The sequence below is a fragment of the Pararge aegeria genome, chromosome 14 (genome assembly GCF_905163445.1).
Source record: "Pararge aegeria chromosome 14, ilParAegt1.1, whole genome shotgun sequence".
NCBI lineage: Eukaryota > Metazoa > Arthropoda > Insecta > Lepidoptera > Nymphalidae > Pararge > Pararge aegeria.
Window position 1 is genome coordinate 6,350,258 of NC_053193.1, and position 13,732 is coordinate 6,363,989.

The 13,732-nt window shown below is 36.9% G+C and overlaps 1 protein-coding gene across 2 annotated transcripts in view; it reads left to right on the forward strand.

Annotated features, from left to right (window-relative positions):
• Positions 1-4,078, forward strand: part of LOC120629085 (extracellular serine/threonine protein CG31145) — a 105,208-nt gene extending 101,130 nt beyond the window's left edge. For both annotated transcript variants that reach the window (XM_039897829.1, XM_039897830.1), the window contains 5 exons: positions 251-494; positions 1,257-1,337; positions 1,883-1,995; positions 2,265-2,405; positions 2,900-4,078. In XM_039897829.1, the coding sequence (XP_039753763.1) occupies positions 251-494; positions 1,257-1,337; positions 1,883-1,995; positions 2,265-2,405; positions 2,900-3,089 (769 nt within the window). In that variant the 3' untranslated portion in view covers positions 3,090-4,078. The remainder of the gene's footprint in view (positions 1-250; positions 495-1,256; positions 1,338-1,882; positions 1,996-2,264; positions 2,406-2,899) is intronic.
• Positions 4,079-13,732: the final 9,654 nt, after the last annotated feature.

A 13,732-nucleotide genomic window follows, 5' to 3' on the forward strand; every position in this document is an offset into this window, starting at 1 on the left:
ATTCAATACCCATAATTTTTAGGCCCAACCAGAGAATCGCACTCAATCCGCTTCGTAGATTCAAATTCTTTACTAAAAAATTGTATTGTTACACCAACGAGACAATTGTTTACAACACAGAGTCTATCAAAAATCTAATACCTACATTGTGTCAATCGTCATAACTATGAATCATACAAATTACTCCGTTCTACGTGACACAAGGTTAAATGGTCCGGATGTAAAGAATTACAACACACTCTTAAATCAGGATACTGGGCTTCCGTCGAGCGATGCCGGTCGTGGGCCGGGTCGTGAATATGACTACCGAGATCTACGACGTCACTGAGGGCGACATCTTGAAGACGTTCTTCGTATCGCCAGCAAACAACTTCTGCTTCCACGGCAAATGCTCGTACTACTGTGATACTGGACACGCAATTTGTGGCAGCCCTGACATGCTGGAGGGAAGTTTTGCCGCATTCTTGCCGACCGCAGATTTGGCTGAGCGTAAGGTGAGATAATCTTAGCTAATGATTATTTTACGGGAGATTCGTTCAAAACAATTCAAAAATCTTTTATTTCTTGTACTGTTAAGAGCTTTACAGAATCTTTTGACACTGTGTCCCTACTGTGTATGTTTGCGCCTTGTTTCTCCCTGTCTGCACTTCACGCCACAGAAATAAGTTCCATTCCAATATTCTGGTTGCCTGGTATTCTTCTACAACTCGCAAAAACAGATAATTTCGGCCTGCAAATTGTGACAATCTCCCATCTAATGGGTTCCCTCAACACTACAATTTGGAGTGTTGCAAAAACTGGTAAACAAATTCCTAGAAATCCTGCAACCCATTTGTAGCTCCTCTGGTGCTGCAGTTATGCTGCATCACTTGAATCAATAACCAACAATTTTCCTGGGGAAATGGCGAAATAATAATAAACGAAGAACGAACGTCATGTAGTGTTGAGTCGACCGTTATTGTTCCGATAGTCGTTACAGTCAATGGTCTTCTCGCAAAAAGCGTCGAGCAACATCTTCAGAAGCTTTCGCTTGGTTGATGGATCAAGGGTCGGATACAGAAGGCAGTAGTCTTTGAAACGACGCGTATTGTAAGGAGGTTCCTCACTCTGGAGCCCTGACCGCCTGCTGCTTAGGCATTCAAAAGCCCCGCAATAAGATGGTGGATGTTTTTTTATTATAAGTAAGCATTGTTAAGAATTTAAAAGCAAAAGAAAGTCAATAAAAAATAGAAAAACAAAAACGAATATTCTTACAGGTGTGGAGACATCCCTGGAGACGGTCGTATCACAAAAGAAGAAAAGCTCAGTGGGAGCTACAATCTGATTATTGTGACACGGTAAGCTTTAATTATTAAAACTAGTAACTCGAAATGAACTTTTAAACCGACAGAAAAAAAGGCGGGGTTTTATTATATAATATATTATATATTTATATTAGTATTTATCTGTTTTTTGGGACGGTATACTTCCCATGGGATCCATTCCCATTTTCATAATGTCAAAATTTGTTTCTGTTTTTGCATTTATCACAAAATATTTTAAATTTTGGAACTTCACTATAATAAGTATTACATTGGTTGCGCTTAGATTTCTTCTTATTCGGGGTTTTGCCAGTATGGCTAATATACAACACGAGATAATTCGGGTACAGAACTCTGAATGTTTAAGTGAATAAAGATACTACTTACATTGAAATTAGTGAGTTGAGTTTTAAGGAACCGAACATACAGCCTAAGCCATTTAAGTCCACTAGCGCTAAGAAAGAAAATAGTAATAAGCCAAACAGATTACACAACATAAGTGCCGCATTAGTGTGTATAGTAAAAAAGTTTAAGTTATAGGGATAAAAATGTAATGTATTTTTATAAATCTCTTATTTTAGGTACGCACTACCCCACCCTATGATTCGGGTCGTCGTTTGCTGGACCTGATGGATATGTCTATATTTGATTTTCTTACTGGAAACATGGATAGGCATCATTATGAGACGTTCAAGTTAGTACAATATTTGATTACGTAGATTTCTTTTTCATAAATTTAATTTATGTGCTAATAAAATCATCACTGCACACACCCACACATGCACTCAGAATGTGAAGGGTCTAGGCCGCAGGTAGTCCACCACACTGGCTAAGACCAGATTGGTAGACGCCATACGCCTTAAAAAATGTTATGGAGAACTCTCAAGTTCTCTAACCTGCATGCAGGTTTCCTTCAACAACTTGTTGAATAGACACTAAAATAACATATTTTTTGTATTACAGAATGTTCGGCAACGATACATTCACATTGCACTTGGATCAAGGACGCGCTTTTGGAAAAGCCTTTCACGATGAATTGAGTATACTTGCGCCATTGCTACAATGTTGTCTTGTAAGGCACACTACGCTGGCCGTATTATTAAAGTAAGAAATGTTATTACATTGACTATTTTTTTTTTTAAAGAATCATAAAAGGCAGCCTTATCTCCTAGTTGCGATATCTGCCAGGATTCGGAAAATATGATAAAACATAAAAGGTTATCTTGAATTATTATAAACATACATTCGAATAACTACGTATGAATACTTACACAGCAATTTATCACTATGAAAAGAATAACCTATTAAAATGGCCGCATGAAATATGAAATTTATTTAACACCGACAGCAGAGAACCCAGTAAATCCAATCGTGTTTTTAAACCTTTCAGGAACACACTGAAATATACGCACAGAATTTCATCCAACACGGTCAAGCAGTTTAGATAACCAATATACGTACCGAAGATTTATATTCATCAAGATTTTATATCTATTATATACCACTAGTAAATAGTTTAAAATAATAAGTTATACATATAAGTTACACTTTACTTGAAGAATTATATTATTCTCCTTAACTACTGTTCTGTTCCACAGGTTCCACAACGGTGTTCCTCTTTCGAAAGTTCTACAGGAATCACTGAAATATGATCCCGTGGCCCCCATCCTCTGGGAGCCGCATCTTTCAGCAATAGACAGACGAATAGTTACAGTGTTGGACGCCATTAGAAAATGTATAGAGAAATCAGAAACCCCATTGCAAAATGAGGTAAATGATTTTATATGACCGTAAATCGTGATTGAACTTTTTGAGGATCGAAATATTGAAGAACGTGATAACAATGTGATATGCAGTGTTATGGGGTGTCCTAGAATAAGGGAAGGTGCAATTTGTAATCATGACTTACTAGTCCAACTCTCTTGTATTCCTGCCTTAGATAAGAGAGATGTAAATGCAACGGTTGCAGGTCTTTGGTTCAGAAAGACTATTAGAATTAAGATTTTGTGCCAAAGATTGTCCAAATGAAATCTTGAAATGTATTCAGCAATTATAACCATTCCACTGAATTATATCGAGCCATGATGTATGCCAAAAAAAAGTAAAAAAAAATGTTTGTACAAATCAGTTAAACCGTCAGTATAACAGATTAAGTGTGTGCTTATTCGTAAGTTTAGTTTTAATTTATTTTGTGTATATTTTGAAAGTCTCATGTAGCAATCAGATTACTTGGCTTATTAAGTCTTGGCTTTGTTTCAGCAGCAGAAATGCGTTTGTTTCTGATTAAATATTATATCTGCTGTTGCTTATGTCAATTATCTTTAACTTGTTGCCTTAGCTGGACTAAGAGGCATTGTATTTTAGAAATCGTGGGCTTATATTAAAAACACGCACTGTTTGTAAAAGTAATAGTACTCTTAATAAATGACCAGTACATTTGTGAACTTTGTGATTTGTCCTATTAACTGCAGTTTTAGAATTTTCTCGATCAGTATTTGAAACAATCGAGATTCTTTAGGTTTTATTTTAGGGTTTTGTTACACAAGGCCTTTTAAGTGACTTACAGTCTTTTCAACATGTATGGCGTCAAAAGTTTCTTGCAATGTTCCTGCTGTACTAATAATAATCATTGTTTATTAAGGTACAATAAAGTCGGTATCCCCTTGATATGTAGTGATAATTTTTGTATTCGTTCTGTCAGAACAATAAAGTCATAAGATTTTTCTTGTTTATGTAATATTATAAAGGATTTTTCAGTAAGATTGCTTACATTAAATAAAAACTTTAAACTTATCAAAATACTTTTAAATTAATACTTATTTTACTAAGCAAAGTAATTTATATTATGATAGTAATATTAAATTAAACATCAACTACGTTAATTCACACAGCGTTGCAATTAAACTCAATTTAGATTAAATCTGTCATATGCCGTAAAATTGAGCTTTGATAAAAACTTAAAAGGTCTTTAAAATTCAGGACTATTAACTTGTTTCCATAGAAAGTGCAAAACGAATCTGTAAATAATAAGTAAAATGCAATTATATTTAGTTATAATATTTAAGTTTAAGGCAATCCACTTTTCGTTGTGAATCTGTTACCATAGCTCGAAGCTCAAGAAGACACATATCATATAGTTGAGCAGTAATAACTGCAAGTGATATTTATATATAGATACCTTCAAGGTAAAAACAGATAGCTCCTATGTACGCATTAATTGTAGCGCTTTATGGCTTAAACAGACACTTATAGTATGCTCACTCATACATTCCGCGTTGCGTCATCCTGCTATTCCATAATTCCAGGACCTTATTCGGTAACTTTTTGCTTTGTAATTCTAAAAAACTACCGTAACCACGTATATTTTGTACGTGGCAACGGTTCTATCTGGTTTGGTTTGACTACCTGTCAAAAAAGTTACATAAATCTTACTGATAACCTTGAAATGGTACAGAGGATCTTTTTTGCTCCTCGATCGCATAAGTAGCGTAGTTAAGAACTCACTTGGACACTAGTGAAACGGTCGTCCATAGGTGGATAAAAATGTACACGCTCTAGTAGCAATGTTTTTAAACTCTTCGATGGAAAAATCAATAATCAATCAAAAGCGCTAGTAGACTATATACTAGCGCTTCCCCATGATTTAGCTCGTGTACAATTTCTGATACATATATATTTTTCCCATTCAAACTTTCATCCGCTCGTCTACACAAATGTACCCCGACCCACTGTGTGCTGTTTCTTCGCTTGCTTGGCTCCTAGTACTAAGGAGCGTAGCGAAGTTATGTTAATAGTTAATATTTAAACTTTCTCTAGAATTGGGCTATCTAATTAAACAAAAGAAACCTTGAAGTCGAAAGATAAGCGCATTGAAACAAGAAAACAAAGTTTTCTGCTTGTGTTCTTGTAGATAGATATTGAAGTTTGTATATTAAAAGACATCAGTAGTAAAGTTATGGATAGGGATACATCGTGTGATATTTTGGACTCTGGTCTGATTACTGATTATAGTTGCGATATAAAATGAGTTTAAATTAATTAAGTAACATAATATATTAATGGAGTGCATTGCTCTGCATACTTTGCGTACATATCGTGCATAGGACCAGTCTGTCATAACCTGCATTGTCCATCTATGTTGTGTTAATTTTATACCTAAGTTTTAATATTAATGCGACCATTATCGTTCCTGTTTCTGGAATTATCTTTATTTATATTAATATTTTGTTTTAAAGTATATGTTTCTCGCAGCTGATCTCAGGAAGAATCGCTTATCATTTTGGATTATTATTTATTACAGATATTTTTTAAATATATATTCAAAAGTTTTTCACATAATATATTGATAATGCTTGTATACCTATTTACATTTCAAATGACTTTGGTAATATTTACTTAAATTAAATACTTGATTTAAATTACGTATAAAGCGTGGCTGGGCAGTAGTTGTGAGGCTTGTGTATTGCAACATTTTGAAAATTGATTACTTGCCAAAGATGTGTTAAAGAAAATGTTGTATAGGATAATTTGTCGCTACTGTAACGCGTGTTTCTGTTGATTGTTAATAAATTGTAAGAAATTTAATATTATCGTTTTATTTATTTGTATGTATTCAGCATCTATCATCATCCGTAGCTTTTAAACGTTCCACTGCTGGGTGCAGGCCTCGTCTCTCATAGAAGGAACGGTTTTGAGCCTATACCTCGCGCTGATCCAATGAGGGTTGGTTTTAACGACTATTATCACGAACAAGTGGTAATAACAGGGACCGATGGCTTAAAAAGCTTGACATAAAAATTCTACAGAAAATACACAAATACCGAAATTTGTGGTCCGAACCGGGATTAGAACCCAGGAGTTGGACATGCTAACCACTAGATCAACGAGGGCGTATTTGTATGTATTAGCATAGAACAAAAAAAGGAGAACTACTGTACCGTTTGACGACTGATTACGCGGTAAATGCTGACTTCGTTCGACAGCGAACTGAATCCTAGACGGCGTTATGAAGGTGCATAGGTCAGTAACTACCGAGGCCAGTAAGAATCGTAACTCCCCCTTAAATTGCTTATTCTTGGCGGCTTCGTCAGACTTTTGTCTATGCTATTAGTTTTTTCTCGAATAGCTATTTCATCATCATCATCGGCCAATGAATAACCGGACTGACTTAGTTCATCATATAAATCCATTACGAGTCCACTACAGGGCACGGGTCTCCAATCCAAATAAGAAGGGTTTAGGCTGTAGTTCACCACGCTGGCTAAATGCTTATTACGCGACTTCACACGAACGTGAGAGCATTCAGGCATACAGGTTTTATCATGATATTTACCTTCAGCGACAAAGCAAGTGATATTTAATAACTTAAAACCCACGTAACTTAAAAAAATGAGAGTTGCGTGCCGCCGGACTCCAAGCGAAAGGAAAGCTGAAGTCCTCACCTAGGCTATCATCGCCTTTTTTTTCTTACACATGTAGGTTTGGACCTACACATTTAATAGTCCTGGGTGAATGGAATTTGAGATCACAAGTGGTCTGAGTGGGGGATTTAACGGTTGATTCTTCATTTTTCTATCTGGCGCCGGGAAGTCAGCAGCTTGATGTGGCCTAGGCGAAACTGGCTCACAGCGAGCGTTCTCCCGGGACGTTGCACACGCTGATTCTTTGGACAGCTAATCGAGAGCTCTACCATCTGAGACTTTATCATTACTTGTTACCAGGTGAGATTGCGTTCGATGGCTAACTTGTGCAGGATAAAAAAAAGCTTATAAGATAAAATATGTAAAACAAAGGCTTTTCGCGGGTTACGCATCCCCTTGACGTAATCTCATAAAGGTCATATAAAACTGAAGAAACACAAAGATATGGCGACCGCCATAAAAACGAATATAAATTGCTGAATATTTGCTATCAACTTTTATGCTATGTTGCATATTCATAAAATTATTTTCTGTTTATTTTTACTGCTTAGGCTGAAATAGCTATTGTTTGTTTATATTTTTTTACACAATTTACATTTTTTTTAGCCTGAAGCAGCAACTGATATCCGTACTAATATCATAAATGCGAATGTGTCTCTGTTTGTTTGTTTGTTGCCCATGTCGGGCTCAAACATTAAACTTATCATGATGAAATTATGAAAATTAAGCTTAATTTACTTTGCGGAAATCCATAATATATTATGAAAATTAAGCTTAATTTTCATAATATATTATGGATTTCCGCAAAGTAACGCCTGCTTCTATCCAATGATGAAAATTGGCACACATGTTGTTCTGCCGCAAAGAAGCAGCACTGTTCGCGGAATATAGCAAATTAAGCTTAATTTTCATAATATATTATGGATTTCCGAAAACTAACGCCTGCTTCTATCCAATGATGAAAAATAGCACACATGTTGTTCTGCCGCAAAGACGCAGCACTGTTCGCGGAGTATAGCAAATTAAGCTCAATTTTCATAATAAATAAATAAATAAATATACTGCGACAATACACACATCGCCATCTAGCCCCAAAGTAAGCGTAGCTTGTGTTATGAGTACTGAGATAGCTGATGAATATTTTTTTATGAATATAATACACATAAATACTTATAATATACAGATAAACACCCAGACACTGAAAAACATTCATGTTCATCACACAATCATTTTCCAGTTGTGGTAATCGAACCCACGACCTTGGACTCAGAAAGCAGGGTCGTTGCCCACTGCGCCACTCGGCCGTCTATATATAATGGAATATATTATGGATTTCCGCAAAGTAACGCCTGCTTCTATCCAATGATGAAAATTGGCATACATGTTGTTCTGCCGCAAAGAAGCAGCACTGTTCGTGGAGTATAGCAAAATAAGCTTAATTTTCATAATATATTATGGATTTCCGCAAAGTAACGCCTGCTTCTATCCAATGATGAAAACTGGCACACATGTTGTTCTGCCGCAAAGGAGCATTGCTGTTGCCCAGCAATATTGTTGTGCTCCGTTCTCAGGAGTTGTCGGTGTGATTACAGGCCCATGAGGCTTAACACCTACGCCTCAGGTTGATGGGCATGGTGGCACTATGTAGGACGTGTTTCTTGCATGCCCTCCAAAGAGTTGTGTTTATAGGCGATAGTTCGACGTCGTCGTTCTGCGTTCGTCAATTATCTATACTTATAATAAAACTGTAACTGGAAGATTTCTATACATTCAATATATTTTGTAAATTTTGACCGGGGGATGCTTTATAATCGATACCGAGTCCAAAATAGATTTTTATTTAATTTTTGTCTGTCTGTCTCAAACAAAATAATGGTAGTTGATATTCCGCTTAAACATATAGGCTTCTTTTTATTCCTATAGAAATTTTTATCATATTTAATATTATCGTTTTATTTATTTGTATGTATTCAGCATCTATCATCATCCGTAGCTTTTAAACGTTCCACTGCTGGGTGCAGGCCTCGTCTCTCATAGAAGGAACGGTTTTGAGCCTATACCTCGCGCTGATCCAATGAGGGTTGGTTTTAACGACTATTATCACGAACAAGTGGTAATAACAGGGACCGATGGCTTAAAAAGCTTGACATAAAAATTCTACAGAAAATACACAAATACCGAAATTTGTGGTCCGAACCGGGATTAGAACCCAGGAGTTGGACATGCTAACCACTAGATCAACGAGGGCGTATTTGTATGTATTAGCATAGAACAAAAAAAGGAGAACTACTGTACCGTTTGACGACTGATTACGCGGTAAATGCTGACTTCGTTCGACAGCGAACTGAATCCTAGACGGCGTTATGAAGGTGCATAGGTCAGTAACTACCGAGGCCAGTAAGAATCGTAACTCCCCCTTAAATTGCTTATTCTTGGCGGCTTCGTCAGACTTTTGTCTATGCTATTAGTTTTTTCTCGAATAGCTATTTCATCATCATCATCGGCCAATGAATAACCGGACTGACTTAGTTCATCATATAAATCCATTACGAGTCCACTACAGGGCACGGGTCTCCAATCCAAATAAGAAGGGTTTAGGCTGTAGTTCACCACGCTGGCTAAATGCTTATTACGCGACTTCACACGAACGTGAGAGCATTCAGGCATACAGGTTTTATCATGATATTTACCTTCAGCGACAAAGCAAGTGATATTTAATAACTTAAAACCCACGTAACTTAAAAAAATGAGAGTTGCGTGCCGCCGGACTCCAAGCGAAAGGAAAGCTGAAGTCCTCACCTAGGCTATCATCGCCTTTTTTTTCTTACACATGTAGGTTTGGACCTACACATTTAATAGTCCTGGGTGAATGGAATTTGAGATCACAAGTGGTCTGAGTGGGGGATTTAACGGTTGATTCTTCATTTTTCTATCTGGCGCCGGGAAGTCAGCAGCTTGATGTGGCCTAGGCGAAACTGGCTCACAGCGAGCGTTCTCCCGGGACGTTGCACACGCTGATTCTTTGGACAGCTAATCGAGAGCTCTACCATCTGAGACTTTATCATTACTTGTTACCAGGTGAGATTGCGTTCGATGGCTAACTTGTGCAGGATAAAAAAAAGCTTATAAGATAAAATATGTAAAACAAAGGCTTTTCGCGGGTTACGCATCCCCTTGACGTAATCTCATAAAGGTCATATAAAACTGAAGAAACACAAAGATATGGCGACCGCCATAAAAACGAATATAAATTGCTGAATATTTGCTATCAACTTTTATGCTATGTTGCATATTCATAAAATTATTTTCTGTTTATTTTTACTGCTTAGGCTGAAATAGCTATTGTTTGTTTATATTTTTTTACACAATTTACATTTTTTTTAGCCTGAAGCAGCAACTGATATCCGTACTAATATCATAAATGCGAATGTGTCTCTGTTTGTTTGTTTGTTGCCCATGTCGGGCTCAAACATTAAACTTATCATGATGAAATTATGAAAATTAAGCTTAATTTACTTTGCGGAAATCCATAATATATTATGAAAATTAAGCTTAATTTTCATAATATATTATGGATTTCCGCAAAGTAACGCCTGCTTCTATCCAATGATGAAAATTGGCACACATGTTGTTCTGCCGCAAAGAAGCAGCACTGTTCGCGGAATATAGCAAATTAAGCTTAATTTTCATAATATATTATGGATTTCCGAAAACTAACGCCTGCTTCTATCCAATGATGAAAAATAGCACACATGTTGTTCTGCCGCAAAGACGCAGCACTGTTCGCGGAGTATAGCAAATTAAGCTCAATTTTCATAATAAATAAATAAATAAATATACTGCGACAATACACACATCGCCATCTAGCCCCAAAGTAAGCGTAGCTTGTGTTATGAGTACTGAGATAGCTGATGAATATTTTTTTATGAATATAATACACATAAATACTTATAATATACAGATAAACACCCAGACACTGAAAAACATTCATGTTCATCACACAATCATTTTCCAGTTGTGGTAATCGAACCCACGACCTTGGACTCAGAAAGCAGGGTCGTTGCCCACTGCGCCACTCGGCCGTCTATATATAATGGAATATATTATGGATTTCCGCAAAGTAACGCCTGCTTCTATCCAATGATGAAAATTGGCATACATGTTGTTCTGCCGCAAAGAAGCAGCACTGTTCGTGGAGTATAGCAAAATAAGCTTAATTTTCATAATATATTATGGATTTCCGCAAAGTAACGCCTGCTTCTATCCAATGATGAAAACTGGCACACATGTTGTTCTGCCGCAAAGGAGCATTGCTGTTGCCCAGCAATATTGTTGTGCTCCGTTCTCAGGAGTTGTCGGTGTGATTACAGGCCCATGAGGCTTAACACCTACGCCTCAGGTTGATGGGCATGGTGGCACTATGTAGGACGTGTTTCTTGCATGCCCTCCAAAGAGTTGTGTTTATAGGCGATAGTTCGACGTCGTCGTTCTGCGTTCGTCAATTATCTATACTTATAATAAAACTGTAACTGGAAGATTTCTATACATTCAATATATTTTGTAAATTTTGACCGGGGGATGCTTTATAATCGATACCGAGTCCAAAATAGATTTTTATTTAATTTTTGTCTGTCTGTCTCAAACAAAATAATGGTAGTTGATATTCCGCTTAAACATATAGGCTTCTTTTTATTCCTATAGAAATTTTTATCATATTTAATATTATCGTTTTATTTATTTGTATGTATTCAGCATCTATCATCATCCGTAGCTTTTAAACGTTCCACTGCTGGGTGCAGGCCTCGTCTCTCATAGAAGGAACGGTTTTGAGCCTATACCTCGCGCTGATCCAATGAGGGTTGGTTTTAACGACTATTATCACGAACAAGTGGTAATAACAGGGACCGATGGCTTAAAAAGCTTGACATAAAAATTCTACAGAAAATACACAAATACCGAAATTTGTGGTCCGAACCGGGATTAGAACCCAGGAGTTGGACATGCTAACCACTAGATCAACGAGGGCGTATTTGTATGTATTAGCATAGAACAAAAAAAGGAGAACTACTGTACCGTTTGACGACTGATTACGCGGTAAATGCTGACTTCGTTCGACAGCGAACTGAATCCTAGACGGCGTTATGAAGGTGCATAGGTCAGTAACTACCGAGGCCAGTAAGAATCGTAACTCCCCCTTAAATTGCTTATTCTTGGCGGCTTCGTCAGACTTTTGTCTATGCTATTAGTTTTTTCTCGAATAGCTATTTCATCATCATCATCGGCCAATGAATAACCGGACTGACTTAGTTCATCATATAAATCCATTACGAGTCCACTACAGGGCACGGGTCTCCAATCCAAATAAGAAGGGTTTAGGCTGTAGTTCACCACGCTGGCTAAATGCTTATTACGCGACTTCACACGAACGTGAGAGCATTCAGGCATACAGGTTTTATCATGATATTTACCTTCAGCGACAAAGCAAGTGATATTTAATAACTTAAAACCCACGTAACTTAAAAAAATGAGAGTTGCGTGCCGCCGGACTCCAAGCGAAAGGAAAGCTGAAGTCCTCACCTAGGCTATCATCGCCTTTTTTTTCTTACACATGTAGGTTTGGACCTACACATTTAATAGTCCTGGGTGAATGGAATTTGAGATCACAAGTGGTCTGAGTGGGGGATTTAACGGTTGATTCTTCATTTTTCTATCTGGCGCCGGGAAGTCAGCAGCTTGATGTGGCCTAGGCGAAACTGGCTCACAGCGAGCGTTCTCCCGGGACGTTGCACACGCTGATTCTTTGGACAGCTAATCGAGAGCTCTACCATCTGAGACTTTATCATTACTTGTTACCAGGTGAGATTGCGTTCGATGGCTAACTTGTGCAGGATAAAAAAAAGCTTATAAGATAAAATATGTAAAACAAAGGCTTTTCGCGGGTTACGCATCCCCTTGACGTAATCTCATAAAGGTCATATAAAACTGAAGAAACACAAAGATATGGCGACCGCCATAAAAACGAATATAAATTGCTGAATATTTGCTATCAACTTTTATGCTATGTTGCATATTCATAAAATTATTTTCTGTTTATTTTTACTGCTTAGGCTGAAATAGCTATTGTTTGTTTATATTTTTTTACACAATTTACTTTTTTTTTAGCCTGAAGCAGCAACTGATATCCGTACTAATATCATAAATGCGAATGTGTCTCTGTTTGTTTGTTTGTTGCCCATGTCGGGCTCAAACATTAAACTTATCATGATGAAATTATGAAAATTAAGCTTAATTTACTTTGCGGAAATCCATAATATATTATGAAAATTAAGCTTAATTTTCATAATATATTATGGATTTCCGCAAAGTAACGCCTGCTTCTATCCAATGATGAAAATTGGCACACATGTTGTTCTGCCGCAAAGAAGCAGCACTGTTCGCGGAATATAGCAAATTAAGCTTAATTTTCATAATATATTATGGATTTCCGAAAACTAACGCCTGCTTCTATCCAATGATGAAAAATAGCACACATGTTGTTCTGCCGCAAAGACGCAGCACTGTTCGCGGAGTATAGCAAATTAAGCTCAATTTTCATAATAAATAAATAAATAAATATACTGCGACAATACACACATCGCCATCTAGCCCCAAAGTAAGCGTAGCTTGTGTTATGAGTACTGAGATAGCTGATGAATATTTTTTTATGAATATAATACACATAAATACTTATAATATACAGATAAACACCCAGACACTGAAAAACATTCATGTTCATCACACAATCATTTTCCAGTTGTGGTAATCGAACCCACGACCTTGGACTCAGAAAGCAGGGTCGTTGCCCACTGCGCCACTCGGCCGTCTATATATAATGGAATATATTATGGATTTCCGCAAAGTAACGCCTGCTTCTATCCAATGATGAAAATTGGCATACATGTTGTTCTGCCGCAAAGAAGCAGCACTGTTCGTGGAGTATAGCAAAATAAGCTTAATTTTCATAATATATTA